At 39.2% G+C, this 12392-nt stretch overlaps 1 protein-coding gene across 3 annotated transcripts in view; it reads right to left on the bottom strand.

Annotated features, from left to right (window-relative positions):
• Nucleotides 1-3102: 3102 nt before the first annotated feature.
• Nucleotides 3103-12392, bottom strand: part of GABRB1 (gamma-aminobutyric acid type A receptor subunit beta1) — a 108759-nt gene continuing 99469 nt past the window's right edge. The window contains exons 8-11 of one of the 3 annotated variants that reach the window (XR_010439828.1): nt 11482-11732; nt 9966-10310; nt 9333-9497; nt 9069-9223 (exon numbers count right to left, since the gene is read on the bottom strand). Coding sequence is in view for 1 of the 3 variants with exons in the window: in XM_064710342.1 (XP_064566412.1) it covers nt 6388-6720; nt 11482-11732 (584 nt within the window). In the remaining 2 variants the exon portion in view is untranslated. Of the gene's footprint in view, nt 6721-9068; nt 9224-9332; nt 9498-9965; nt 10311-11481; nt 11733-12392 lie in introns of those variants that run through there. The other 2 variants (XR_010439829.1, XM_064710342.1) reach the window with 2 other exon arrangements.

The raw sequence follows: 12392 nt of genomic DNA, 5'->3' as shown, positions 1-12392 counted from the left end.
ATTTCTAATTAAGGGTGTGTAGTGGTGTTCAGTCTGTAGTATCATCCTGTATTTCTCTGTCCTCTACTGCAACAGTGAACAGAAAAGGCTGAAAAAATCTTTTCTCAATGTTTTTTTGCTTTAACAAGAAGACAGGTTTCTGATACTGCTGTTGTTGACAGAAATAAATGTGCAATGAGATGCTTTTTTTAATAGGTGTTAGACTTTATTGAAAAAGAGTATTTTTAATATAACCATCAAAATTAAGTTTTTAATAGGGGGCATAACAACACAGTGTGAATGGCTAGAGGGAGACAGGAGCTCCAGTTGACAAGCAGTTGAGAAGCAGCAGCTAAAACACGGCATTGTATTTGAAATGTGCATCCTGACCTTACATCTCTACAGAGAAATGAAAGGCACATAATGGCCTCCAGCAGATGGCAAGGAAAAAGACCAGAAAGAATGGAGAACAGAGCTTGCCCTCTGTACTATCTGTCAGATTTTATTTCTTTTTCTCTTTGCTCAGAGAATTAGGTACTTCTGGAACAAGCCAAGGTCTCCTGTTGTGACAGATAAGGCCTTTTTGGAGACTGTACCAGACCAGATTAATGAAAAAAGCCGGAGCTTTCACAAGACCCATTACAGTGCTGTCATCTTCAGCTACACTTTGCTGGATGCAGGTAGACATGAGCAGGGTAAATAGGACAAACCTACACAGGACAAAAACAGCTGAAACAAGCTTGTGGCCAGGAGCACGTCTTGAGGAGAGTTTGTGGTGTGAGGAGCCCCACCGACAAAGAAACTTGTGCCTAAGAATTAGGCCAAAGGTATGAGAGTTTAAAGAGGCCCAATTAGCATCAAAGAACTGAATTTTGTCCTTGCTTTTCTGCTCTATTTGCCAATATCTGTATTTTCCTACCTTCTTCCATGTGTGAGCTCATTCTAATTAACTGGCATGTGGAATAGCTGTGGAGTTTGCACATGCCACCACACTAACTGGTAAGTGTTGATGCTGCTCTTTTGGCCCAATTCTAGACCCTGGGTTCCTGTTCTCCCAGTCCCTACCTGGCACAGCAGCTCACTTCTGGGGCCTGCAGTGGCATGGGCAAAACCCCCCAAGCTAACCATCATAAAGGTGTTCAGGAAATCTCTCTGGTTTTGCAGGTACTAAGGAGAGGCCTCTTGAGTATGTAATTTACACCAGAAACAAAACTTTGTACAGGAGGCTTTTTTACACCAGAAACAAAACTTTGTACAGGAAGTTTTTGAACCAAAAGCTAATGAAATCAGTACCTACAATATAATAGACACACTGTAGGAAGTTCTAATTTCACCACCTCAAAAGCACCTACAGAAATTCATATTGCATAAGCAGACCTGCAATTTGAATCAGAAAATCAGCATATCTTGATACAAAATATAAAAAGTGAATTATAAAAATAATGTTACTCGCCCTCTGCTGGTGCTCATTGCATTTTTCTCTGTTTCATAGAACTCTTCCCTTGATTTCAGAAAAATCTTTTTTTTCATATCAGCCATGTCAGCTTTGATCTTGGTATGCTAAAGGGAACCAGAACTGCATATGAGCAGCAAACTGTCAGTATGGAATTGACTATTGTTTATAAAACTGCTTTTGCAACAAAGCAATTATATATGCCAAGAAGCTTTGTTTTTAAAAGATCTAAATAAGTCTGTAGAACATTTCTGAGTTCTGAAGGAAGCCTTTCTGATGGGAAACATGTTGAGACATAATTATGCTTTCTTCTGAAAGGTGGTTTTAAGAACCAGTAACACCCTATCCTGAAGTATGCACATTTTGCTATCATTTTGATTTGTGAATTAATATTTAAAATGCAGTATCAACAGTAAAGGGATTTTTACTCTTCTAGTACTAATGAATGCTTTCATAAGTGCATCAAGATAGTCCTTAATTTTTTTTTTTTACTTTAAATCAACCTCAGTTACATTTGGTGGTATACACTCTTTCCTCTGTAAAATTTTAGTTCATGCCTGCTTCAGAAGGACCAAATGACTCCCACCAAAGCGTAGAAAATGAGGCAAATATCACAAATATAATTCTTTGGACTTTTGCAGGCCTGTGAGGAGAGTACCACAGAGAGAAAGCTCTGGCTATTTTTAAGCATTGGGTTACTCAGCTAGTTTAGCTAATAGAGTAATGAAAGGCACTGGAAGGTGTGGGGATTTTTATAACTGGGAACTGCTACAGTTCCACAGGACTGCTTTGGTGATGGACTATCTGTGGGGAAGGATTCCTAGGATATAGATTAAATAAATTTTTTTGAGGGCTACGAAGGCAGAGATTTCAGATCTGTTGTATTTCTATTGATATTGTTTTAAATGGGAGCCAGAGCGATGCTGGATCATATGAGAGCTGCTGTAAACTTCGTTTGTAAACCCCAATCCTGAATTCTTTACCTATGCCAAAATCTCATTCAGCTCTTTCTTGAAATGATGATTTGCCTGATTTGTTTCAGAAATGTTAGCTATAGTGTACAACATTCAAAGTTTCTTCTAAAAATCTAAAAAAAATCGGGTAAAATATTGTCAGCTAGATCAAAACAGCAAATGAAGTTTCAGAGACAGGAACAAGGAGACTGGTATGTTCACAGATGTGGATGAGATGGCTGATGTTCTCACCAAAAGGCATGATCTGCTAAAGGAAACCCTCTTTCTTACATTTTGGCAGTGGGACTAATTTTATACTTTTGCTTGAGACAGTGCAGGTACAGAGAGCCAGGGATGAGTTAAAAGAAATTGGTCAGAGATGATCTCTAGCAATATGACATGCTTCTGCTGCCATGTAATTGTATTAGTTCCTCATTGGTATTAATACTCAAATGCAACTGGACTTTGCAATAAAAAACATGTAAAAGAGTGAGTACCAGGCCATTTCTTAGATTGGCACCAGCATGAGCCAAGAAGGCATGTTTTTATAATTCTGGGACATTCAAGATTACTTACAAAATAATTGAGAAATACACATGTCAAGGAGAAAACAACACCATTAGAGTTACCTCTGCACTCCAAGGCAGCAAGTAGACCAAAGTCACCTGGTCTTCTTTTAAGAAATGCCACCTTTTTTATTTGTCACTTAATTCTTTCAATCTGTGCATATACATTTCAGCATTACTACATGCTGAAATTCATTATTCTCATGTGATCTCTTGCCTTCCTTGGGCTGCAGGATGATTGGGTGCCCAAGGAGGTAGGAAGAAATGCACAGTCACAGATGTGGGGAGGTCAAGCTTTGTAATAGAGAACCCATTTTTAAAGTATTTTTTTACATAACAGATATAATCTAGCCTTTTTTTACTAATACTCCCAAGGACATGTTAGCAATGCATCCTCAATATGTGAGAATTCAGGGAACAGGCTCCTTGGTGATGGGAAACAGCTGGTGGAATGTGGCCCTCAGCCTCTGGGTGACTTTCCTTGTGATTTATGTCAAGAAATGCTCCACTTGCAGAACAAAGGGAAGGAACATTTCCTGTACGGGTGGACTAGGTGAACCAGCAGATATTCTGAAATTGCAACCTCTGTGCTATTCAGTGGTAGCATAAAGCAATGTAATGTCAAAAATATTCTTGTTTCACTGAAAAGACTGGCTTTTGTGTCTAATAAGGCTGGAGTTCATCAAGTTTCTTTCGGCCAGAGAAGAGGCAGATGACAATGTGAACTTTGTCCTCTGCTAACCTAGCTGCTTTGTTGAAACTTGTAGGAATGTAGTATCTCAGATCTGTACTGTTCTTTTAGCTTTTGAACAAAAAGAAAATTATTGGTTGATATTCTCAATAGATTCAAATGTTGTTGGGAGACTCCAGGTAGGCACACAAATGTACATGCTCAGGGACAGTAGAAACTCAATGCCTCAGGAAACCCAGCCAAAAATGACTTCCAGTAGAAATTGCATGAGAGCTGCACAAACTGCATAGGAGTTTAGCTAAAACCTAATTAGCAATAGGGCCTTACCTGTGCTGATCTTGAAGTCTGGTTCTTCAGGGTAGGGAAACTACTAAAGTACAAATGTAAGGGAACTTGGCATTACAGCATTATTCAGCTTTATTGCATAAAGTCAGCCAAATTACTCCAATTTATTGATGGGAAGAGATTGTGTTTCTTTTGTGCTCCATAATTTCTAGCTCCAGATGGCACTGTACCTGGGTAACCTATAAATGGACTCATTTTGCCATGCCATGCCATGCCATGCCATGCCATGCCATGCCACTAATAACCACTGGCTTTTCCTTGCTGCCAAGCTATTGCTCTCAGGTGAGAAATGATTTCTTCTGCTTTTAAGTTGTGCCTACAGTTAGTGGCTCTTTTCTCTGTATGTGATGGGTCATTAGTCCCTGCTGCCAAACTTTGCACTGAGAGCTGGCAGCTGTTTCCTGACTCAGGTGGTGGTGGTGGCTTCCAGCTCTTGATGCACACAGGCCTTGGTGTGTGCTGCCCAGAATGTCCTGTGGGGCTGGGGTTTGGATAGGTATGTGTTCAGTGTTCCTGGGGCAGAAGGCTACATCCTCCTATTTTGGGACATGCTGTTCTTAAGGAGTTTTGCATGTGCTCTGCTCTTGTTTTGTTAATGGCTTTTACTCTGCTCCATTTTTTTTTTATAAATTTTTTTTGCTTGGAACTGTACAATGTAACTGATTTTAGTCCACGTACCTATCAATTGTGCCAGGAGTATCTGGCTGAACCCTAAACTAGAAAAATATGTGTATGGATATGTTAGGGGCCTGCAAAAGAAATGCTGAAGATCAGTAAAGCTGATCTTTGCCCTTGTAATACAAAACAAAGGATCCTTTTTTTTTTAAACATAAAGACTTTTTGATGTCATGTTAGACGTTGGCTCTTTTAAAATGTTCACTGCAGCTGTAAGGAGAGGTTGCAGTATCTCTTCACCACTGGATCAGATGGGCTTAATTACTTACCTGAGGTCTGTCTGTGAATGTCATTTGGAAATCTGGTAATGCAAAACATGAATCACTGATGGTTGTATTTTACACTATAAATCTGCAGAATTCATTACTTTCTTTGAACTAATTTTTGTGTATAAGCACAAAGCAGGCAAATTCCATGGCTCATGGACTTACACTGTTAAGTCTCATTTGAATTCAAAGAATTCAAAACTGTTTAATGGAATATGTGTTGGCAGGGGACAGCACATATGGTCCTACTGCTGTCTCCCTCCTGGTGCTGTTTTTTGCAGTTTTGGAAAGTTCAGTTTGCAAGACTTCTTTAATTTAATTTATTTAATATATATTATACCTATTTATGATAGGTAGAAGGTGACTGATCTGTTGCTTCTCAGCTGCATGGACATTGCTTGCCCTTTGCCTGTGGCTCCTTGCCTGGAGCTGTGTCAGGCAATAGGCTGCCAGGTAAGAAGAGGCAGCTCCTCAGGGGGAGTGCACCAGCATTCCCAGTGTGCTGTAAGGCTCAGCTGCATCTCCTGGTTCTCAGTGGAATGAAGAAATCTAAAGGAAACTGTGTGCAGAAATTTCCTCAGATCTGTTCCCAGACATCTACCAGCTTTTGGGAGACTGTTGCAACTACCAGCCACAGGAAACCTGGGCCTTAAGAAAAATCTTGGCCTGGGGTATTCCACAGAGTTGCTTCAAGGAATTAGCATGTGGTTGTTTTCTGCTTTTTAATACAAAATTACATATGGCACAACTGTTCTCATAAATACTGACTTCTGTTATTGTGGAAATAACAGAATTCCATTAAGATCAAATCAGGTGATTACTTGCTTGGATACTCCGTGGGATTTCTCTCTGCTACCCTTTTTTCTTTTGAAGATCCCTGTCTATGAAAATGTTACGTGACTTCTCCTTGAGTGATACTTCTCAAACACACTATGGAAATACTTTCCAGTAAAGCTATTAAGTCTGAAGTGAAGCTATGGTGCAATAGTTACAATTCTTTAAACTGTAATTTCTTCAAATTTCTGTACACTCTGAATGGTGAAGGACATTGACATAGATACTACTAGTAGTTTGACTGTGTTTGGAAGCATGCTGCTGTGAGCTGCCAATATGTGATAAGAAATACAGTGGGACAAATTTCCACTTTAAAGCAATTAAATTTGGCACAGAAAGGTCACGGGTGATGCATAAACTTTGTAAAAATCAAGGTAGAGCAGTTTTTCTCAAGAGGCTCCTTAAAAGCTGATCTGTACTGTTTGGATCTAAATGTTGCAACCCTGGATTTGTGTTGAGTTATTGTCTTTTTTTTAAAGCTTAAGTCTAGAAGTGTTCCATGGTGGAGAATCTTACGTTGAACATGGAACATTATAGCTACTTGCAGTTCTTCAGAATTAATGAAATTGAGAAGGAAAAGAAACAAGTCTAATTATATTAGTCTGTGGTAACATTATTGCATAACTTAGTGGACATAATACAGCCAGTAAACAACATTAAAAAGAATAAACATGATGGGAAAGACCATTCTGGACCACTTGTCTATCAGGTTAACATCAGTCAGATCAGGGATTTTGACTTTGATCTGGGATGCCCTCCTGTGTAGGTGTCCCTTATTATGGAGCCTGTGCCTGTCCAGAGCACTCCTGCTGCAGAGGTCTCTGCTGGAAGTGGCTCTTCTGTGCTGCAGGTTGGCACTGTCGCTCGTGTGCCTCGTGGCTCGGGGCTCATGGAAGATGGTGCAAATGTTATTTCGTAGCTCAAGAGGCTCCAGAAGCATGTTCCCATGGGCATCAACCTGTGTCAAGGAAGGAATGGGGATTAGACAAGCTCCTCAGCCAGCCCCAGGTGTTTCCCAGATGGACTTTGTGGCTGTAGTGTCAGGGTGCTCCTGGGGCTGCAGTGACAGTCCTGTCTGTACATTCACAAAGGTGAAAAGACACTGAATGCGCTTTCCTGACTGGGGTGAAATTAGCTATTCAACATCTAAGCACCTTCCATCGTCACTCAGCTCCTTGGTCTTGTAATTCACTTAATTGTCTCATCCTCTGTGAAGTAAGACTTTTGCAATTTTGTCTTTTACTTGAACCATGGTCCTTTTGAAATACTGATTTTTAAAATCTGGTGACTGGCACCTGAAGCTTTCACGTACTCAAGGTGAAAAGAAAAAGTTGCTGTCTCTGCCCATTTAAAACAGTTTTTGACTGTTTTAGTGCTGCAGGTTAGTTTCTAAAAGATTTTAACAATGGGTTCATCATATGAAGAGCATGTAGATACACGATACACTTGTATTTTATCAGTTATCATAAAATACTCGTGATGAGAATTGATTTTGGGCAATAACTCTATTACAGGGATGAAACCATAGCACATTAACTTGTTCATGTGCAGATAGAATAATCCATTTTATTCAATGAAAACTTACATTCAGTTGCATTTTTATGTGTTAGTGTCAGAAGCAGCTGTTTCAAATATGTCTGTCCCTTTATTTGTGCTATTAATCAAAGCACTGTTGTAAATACCTGAGCAAAGAACTGGAAACTGCAACCAGTATGTACATGTCTGGCATAAACAATTATATATATAAAAATATTAAATATTTTTGTATCATTGTCTTCTCATGTATGAGTGTAATTAACCATGAATTGCTGCATTGCTGTGAAATGTTCTCCTTTTCACAAATCTTTCGTTTTCTACACATTTGTAGTAAAACCTCTTTTGAAAAGTTTTTGTGCTATTTCCAGATTAACTTCTGATTTCTCCACAAAGACTTAATAGATGTTTCAAATTCACAGATATTTAAACATCCACCATGGCTCATATGAGAGAAATATACATCATAACACTGGCCTCTTAAATGAAACTTCAAGGTCTTCACCTTGAGGCTTGAATATTACTGTTGTTTTTGGTAAATTGTGGTGTTGGACCTATCCCAAATTTATAACAAACACGATCATGTCTGTGGATGCCTTTATATCAGCAAATAAGTGATTAATTATAGACAATATTTAGTCTTGTGAGGCACCATTGAAATGCAGTGCTTTGTTTACACTCTGAGCTTTACATTTTTAGTAAGACATAGCAGACCTAGGAAATTATGTAATAATTACAGCAGATTTAAAGTATGTGCAAGAAGAAATTCCAAACAAAACACACAGGGAAACCTCATTTTTGTGAGTTGCTGGAAAGGAAAGATGGGACCAAAGAAAGTTTCAGTTCCACCTGGCAATGTGGAAGATGTTCTTTCCCATCACAAGGAGAAATCTTTACATCATTACTGACAGCATATTTGCACTGTGCCAGACTAAGCACTTACGAACTGAAAGAAAAGCAGTGAAGGGAGTATTTGTACGAAAGCCACACAAGAGAACTGTGGGGTAAAAATGCCTTCTAAGTGAAGCCATAAGGCATCACAGGTAGAAAATGCACTATTCTGGTTTAGAAATTGATTGATGACAAATGTACTGAAATGAGAATTCAGTGGTAACACCCCAGTTCCTACCACTGCTTAGGTGGGAAAAGCTCACATGTTCTGGGTTAGAAAGGTCAGCTTGTCACAAATCAGCATGATGTTTCAAATGTTTGCATGAGATATGGGCTGTATATTCATACTTTTTAGGTCAGTTCTTTAAATTGAAGAAGAAGGAAGATTTAAGCTAGGGTCTTCTGCTCTTCAGAGGACTGCCATAACTATAGGACTATTCATTTACTCTGAAGATCTGACATTTTTTCTGTGCAGTCAGACACTATCACTGGCAATCCTTGAACCTTAACCTGTTACCATTTTTTATTAATAAACAGTGATATTCCATAAGCTGTTAGTGTGAGTCCTTCCCAGGTGCTGGCTGTTGCTGGCAGTGGGTAACATAAATAAAGAGGAAGACCCACTAGGGGGTCATAAACTGGGAAGACCTGCTGAGGGGTCTCCCTCAGGCTGTCCCTGTCAGTGACATCTCGGTTTGACAAATGAACAAGGAGATATCAACGGTCTTTATGCTTTATTCAGAGAAACAGAAAGATTGTTTACTACAAATTAATAGTTTTTGTATATTAAAAATAAAAATGGCATAAATTGTGAAGGTGGAGAGACTTTATTTCCATCTTCTTCAGTCTTTAGAGTATGGAACAGCCACATATGAAACAGCAGTTCTGTTTCATTTTTCATCTGGTCTTCTCTATACTGTTCATATTGTTTGCTGAGTGTTGCTCAAGCATCTAAAGCTTGTGTTATCTGGTGGAAGAATTTGAACTCTTTTAGTCTTTGGAGTTGTATGTCAGATGAGAATGATCAATATCTTCACCTGGCACAAAGAGATGAAGCACTGTTACATATCTTCTAGTAGTTACAGGTGCCTGTATGGATAAGTGGTGTGGGTCAAGAGTAAAAGGGAAAAAATGTCCCATACTTACAACTGTACTTCTTTTATGCTCAAAAACCAACTTTCCCCTGCTCTGGTGCAGGCATCATAATACCAGTGAAAAATCTCAAAAAATGATGGAGAGGGGCTGGGAGCTGTTTCCCTGGAGGTAACAGAACCTTGCTGTGTCCCACTGTTCTGGTCACGTGCACTCTTCCTGCCAAAGACAGAAATACAGCTGTTGGAAATCAGCATTTCTATGCTGAGTAAAATTATTGTTCACAATGTCTCACATCAGTGTGTGGAACACAAAATTCACCAATATCCATTCACATGTGTGTGTTTATGTATATGTGGGTATATATACATATTTACAACCACAAACCTGCCCTGTACAGGCAGAAAGCAGTCTGTTCACTCAAAGCACTCTCAGTCTCAGAATGGGATTGCTGTCTGAAGTGTGAGCACTTAGAAATCCTGGTACAAAGCATGTATTACTTCTTTTTTTCTATCAGAAAAATGACGGTGTATGCAATGGTGGTGCTTTAAAATTTTTCCATCCCATTCTGAGTACCAATCCCAGTGTAATCTTTGATGCATAACATTTGGACAAAAGCTTTTAGTTATGAGTTATGGCATTTTGTTAGTTAAATGAACTCTCCAAACACATAGGAGAAGAACTTACCTGCACTCTTATCCTTTACTCAGTTCAGTGCACTGGGGCACATGTAGCCAAGGCTGACCTCTGAAGAAGTCTTGATTTCTTCTTTATCATGAATCCTTGCTGTGCTGCTTCTCACCTAGGCTGGGTTATCTCAGGAGCTGTTTTGGCAGCTGGTCGGAGTTTGTGGGTTATGTTGCTTTTCCCCTTCCTTATTTTCCATAGAAATGGATAGGCAGTGTCTGCGCATGACAATCCATACTGGGGTGGTTTATCTGCTGTGCTCTGTGGAAGACAGTACTTTGTGGGGTCTTGGAGACTGCTGATTGCCTGAACTGAATTTGTGTCCTCACTGTAATAAAGCATCTCCTACACAGAGGGACAGAAGGCAAAGAACTTCTAATGGGCTCATGAGTTCACTGAGACTGAGGATACGATGGCTTTGTTAATGAGGCATAGCTGTAGTGGTGGGACACCAAACACACAGCTCGAGAATTAATAAGATATCACAGAGTTTCTGAAATGCACTTCCAGATGTGTATGTGACACTGTAGCCATCTATCAAGATGAAGTCTTACTTCTTAGAGTTTTATGTGTTGGTCTCATTTTTCAGACTGAACAGAGGCCGCAAATACAGTTTTGTTCAAATGTTTTCACCTCAGGCCACAGCAGTAAAGAAGTCTATAGGACAGCCTGGGCAAGATCTCATTAATACTTGGATATAATATATTGTAAGGAAAGCACAGGAAGGAACAAAATTTTTGGCTTGTTAGGATATGTATTTTCCTCTGCATCAGACTGGGCCAAATATACCTGAGGTTTCAAAGGATTTGTTTCTGAAAAACTGAGGAAAAGTGAAATAGGTTTACAGATGTTTGCAAGTGCTCAGTGACGTATTGCAAAATTAAACTCATCCTCATTAAAAATATGTCCATAGTATTACTTTCTGTAAGTTTTCTGGCTTGTTTTTTAAAGAGGGGGCAATTGTGGTGTGCCTGAATTTAGCTGAGGGAAAAAATCCTGACACCTATGAAAGCTGTTATAACCTAGCAGTAGCATCCTTGTGTTCCTCAAAGGTCAGTGCTACAGGCTTCATTCAGGGCTCACTGAAGCAACAGAGCTTGTCTATGCTTTTATTTTTGGTGAAGTTTCTGTATGTAAAGAGGAACTTTACTATAAACATTTCTTTTATACCACCTTCTAAAGCAAAAAAAAGATACCACTGAAGTGATAAACATTTAACTTCCTTGTACCCCTTGTACTTCTTCTGCAAGAAATACAAAGAAGAAAGAAATACGTGTCCTAAATATTCATTTGCATTTTCTGTATTTTCTTACTCTGTTTCCAGTTGAAGATGGAACAGACCATATTTTGCTGTGATCTCCTTAAAATACAATTTTTCTCTAGGCAATCTTAAATACTTTTGCATTGCTTTTGCACATGTTCTATCTGTATTTATCTCTATCATCATATAAATGAACATTTTTACAGTAAAAGTAATGTTTGACAATTGAATGTCAAACAATGTTGAACATTTTACCTGGACTCTATTTGTTTCCAGTCTGCTCTTCTCTCCTGTAGCATGTCCTGCTCTGCCTGCTGTCTTTTTTTGACGTTGAGGTCCTTTCCCAAAGAATACGTAGTTTACAAAGGCATATTCCAGCAAGGCCAGGAACACAAACACAAAGCATCCCATCAGGTAAATATCTATTGCCTTGACATAGGGAATCTTTGGCAAGGTCTCCCTGAGGTGGGTGCTGATGGTGGTCATGGTCAGCACAGTCGTGATTCCTGCGAAGGGAAGAAATAGACATTGACTAATAAAACAAGGAAGGAGATTTGAGCACAGAAGACACAATGGCAGCATTGCACTTCTCATGCAGATGGGTTAATTTTGTGATCAGGTTCTTAGCAGCCAAAGGAATGTGTTTTGCAGAACTGGAAAGGAACATATCCTTGCAAGTCTGCTGATAGCACCTTCCTTGGCTTTTCATGCAGCGGAGGATGAACAAAATAACTTTTAACAGCCCAGGCTATGTTGGAATTTGCCTTTATTTTTGCAGTAACTGTGCTAGGGAATGTGGTGTTAGCTGACCTGGATAGCAAAAGTTGATTGCTGTTCTATGTGAGAAAATGCTTTTCCTTTCACTTACAGAAGTAGCTCTGCTTGACCCTATAGGTGACTTGCATTGCCGTGGGGATCTGCAGTAAGTATCTAGCATTTGATTTAAATTGGAGGATTGAGAGGAGAAAGGGAAGCCTTTTGATAATTGATGATCCTTGATGAAGAGAAGGTTATATATATGCTTGAACCAAAGCAACTTTTCCTGTTAACTAGGTGCTTGCAAGTAAAGTATTTCCATCTCATTGTGTTATCCACCACTGAATGATTTTTTCCCCATATGTGTTTTTTCTTTTAGCTGGCTGAAATTAGTTTTTAGTCTGCTTTAA

This window comes from Zonotrichia leucophrys, chromosome 4 (genome assembly GCF_028769735.1).
Source record: "Zonotrichia leucophrys gambelii isolate GWCS_2022_RI chromosome 4, RI_Zleu_2.0, whole genome shotgun sequence".
Taxonomy (NCBI): domain Eukaryota; kingdom Metazoa; phylum Chordata; class Aves; order Passeriformes; family Passerellidae; genus Zonotrichia; species Zonotrichia leucophrys.
This window is presented reverse-complemented; position numbering and strand designations above follow the sequence as displayed.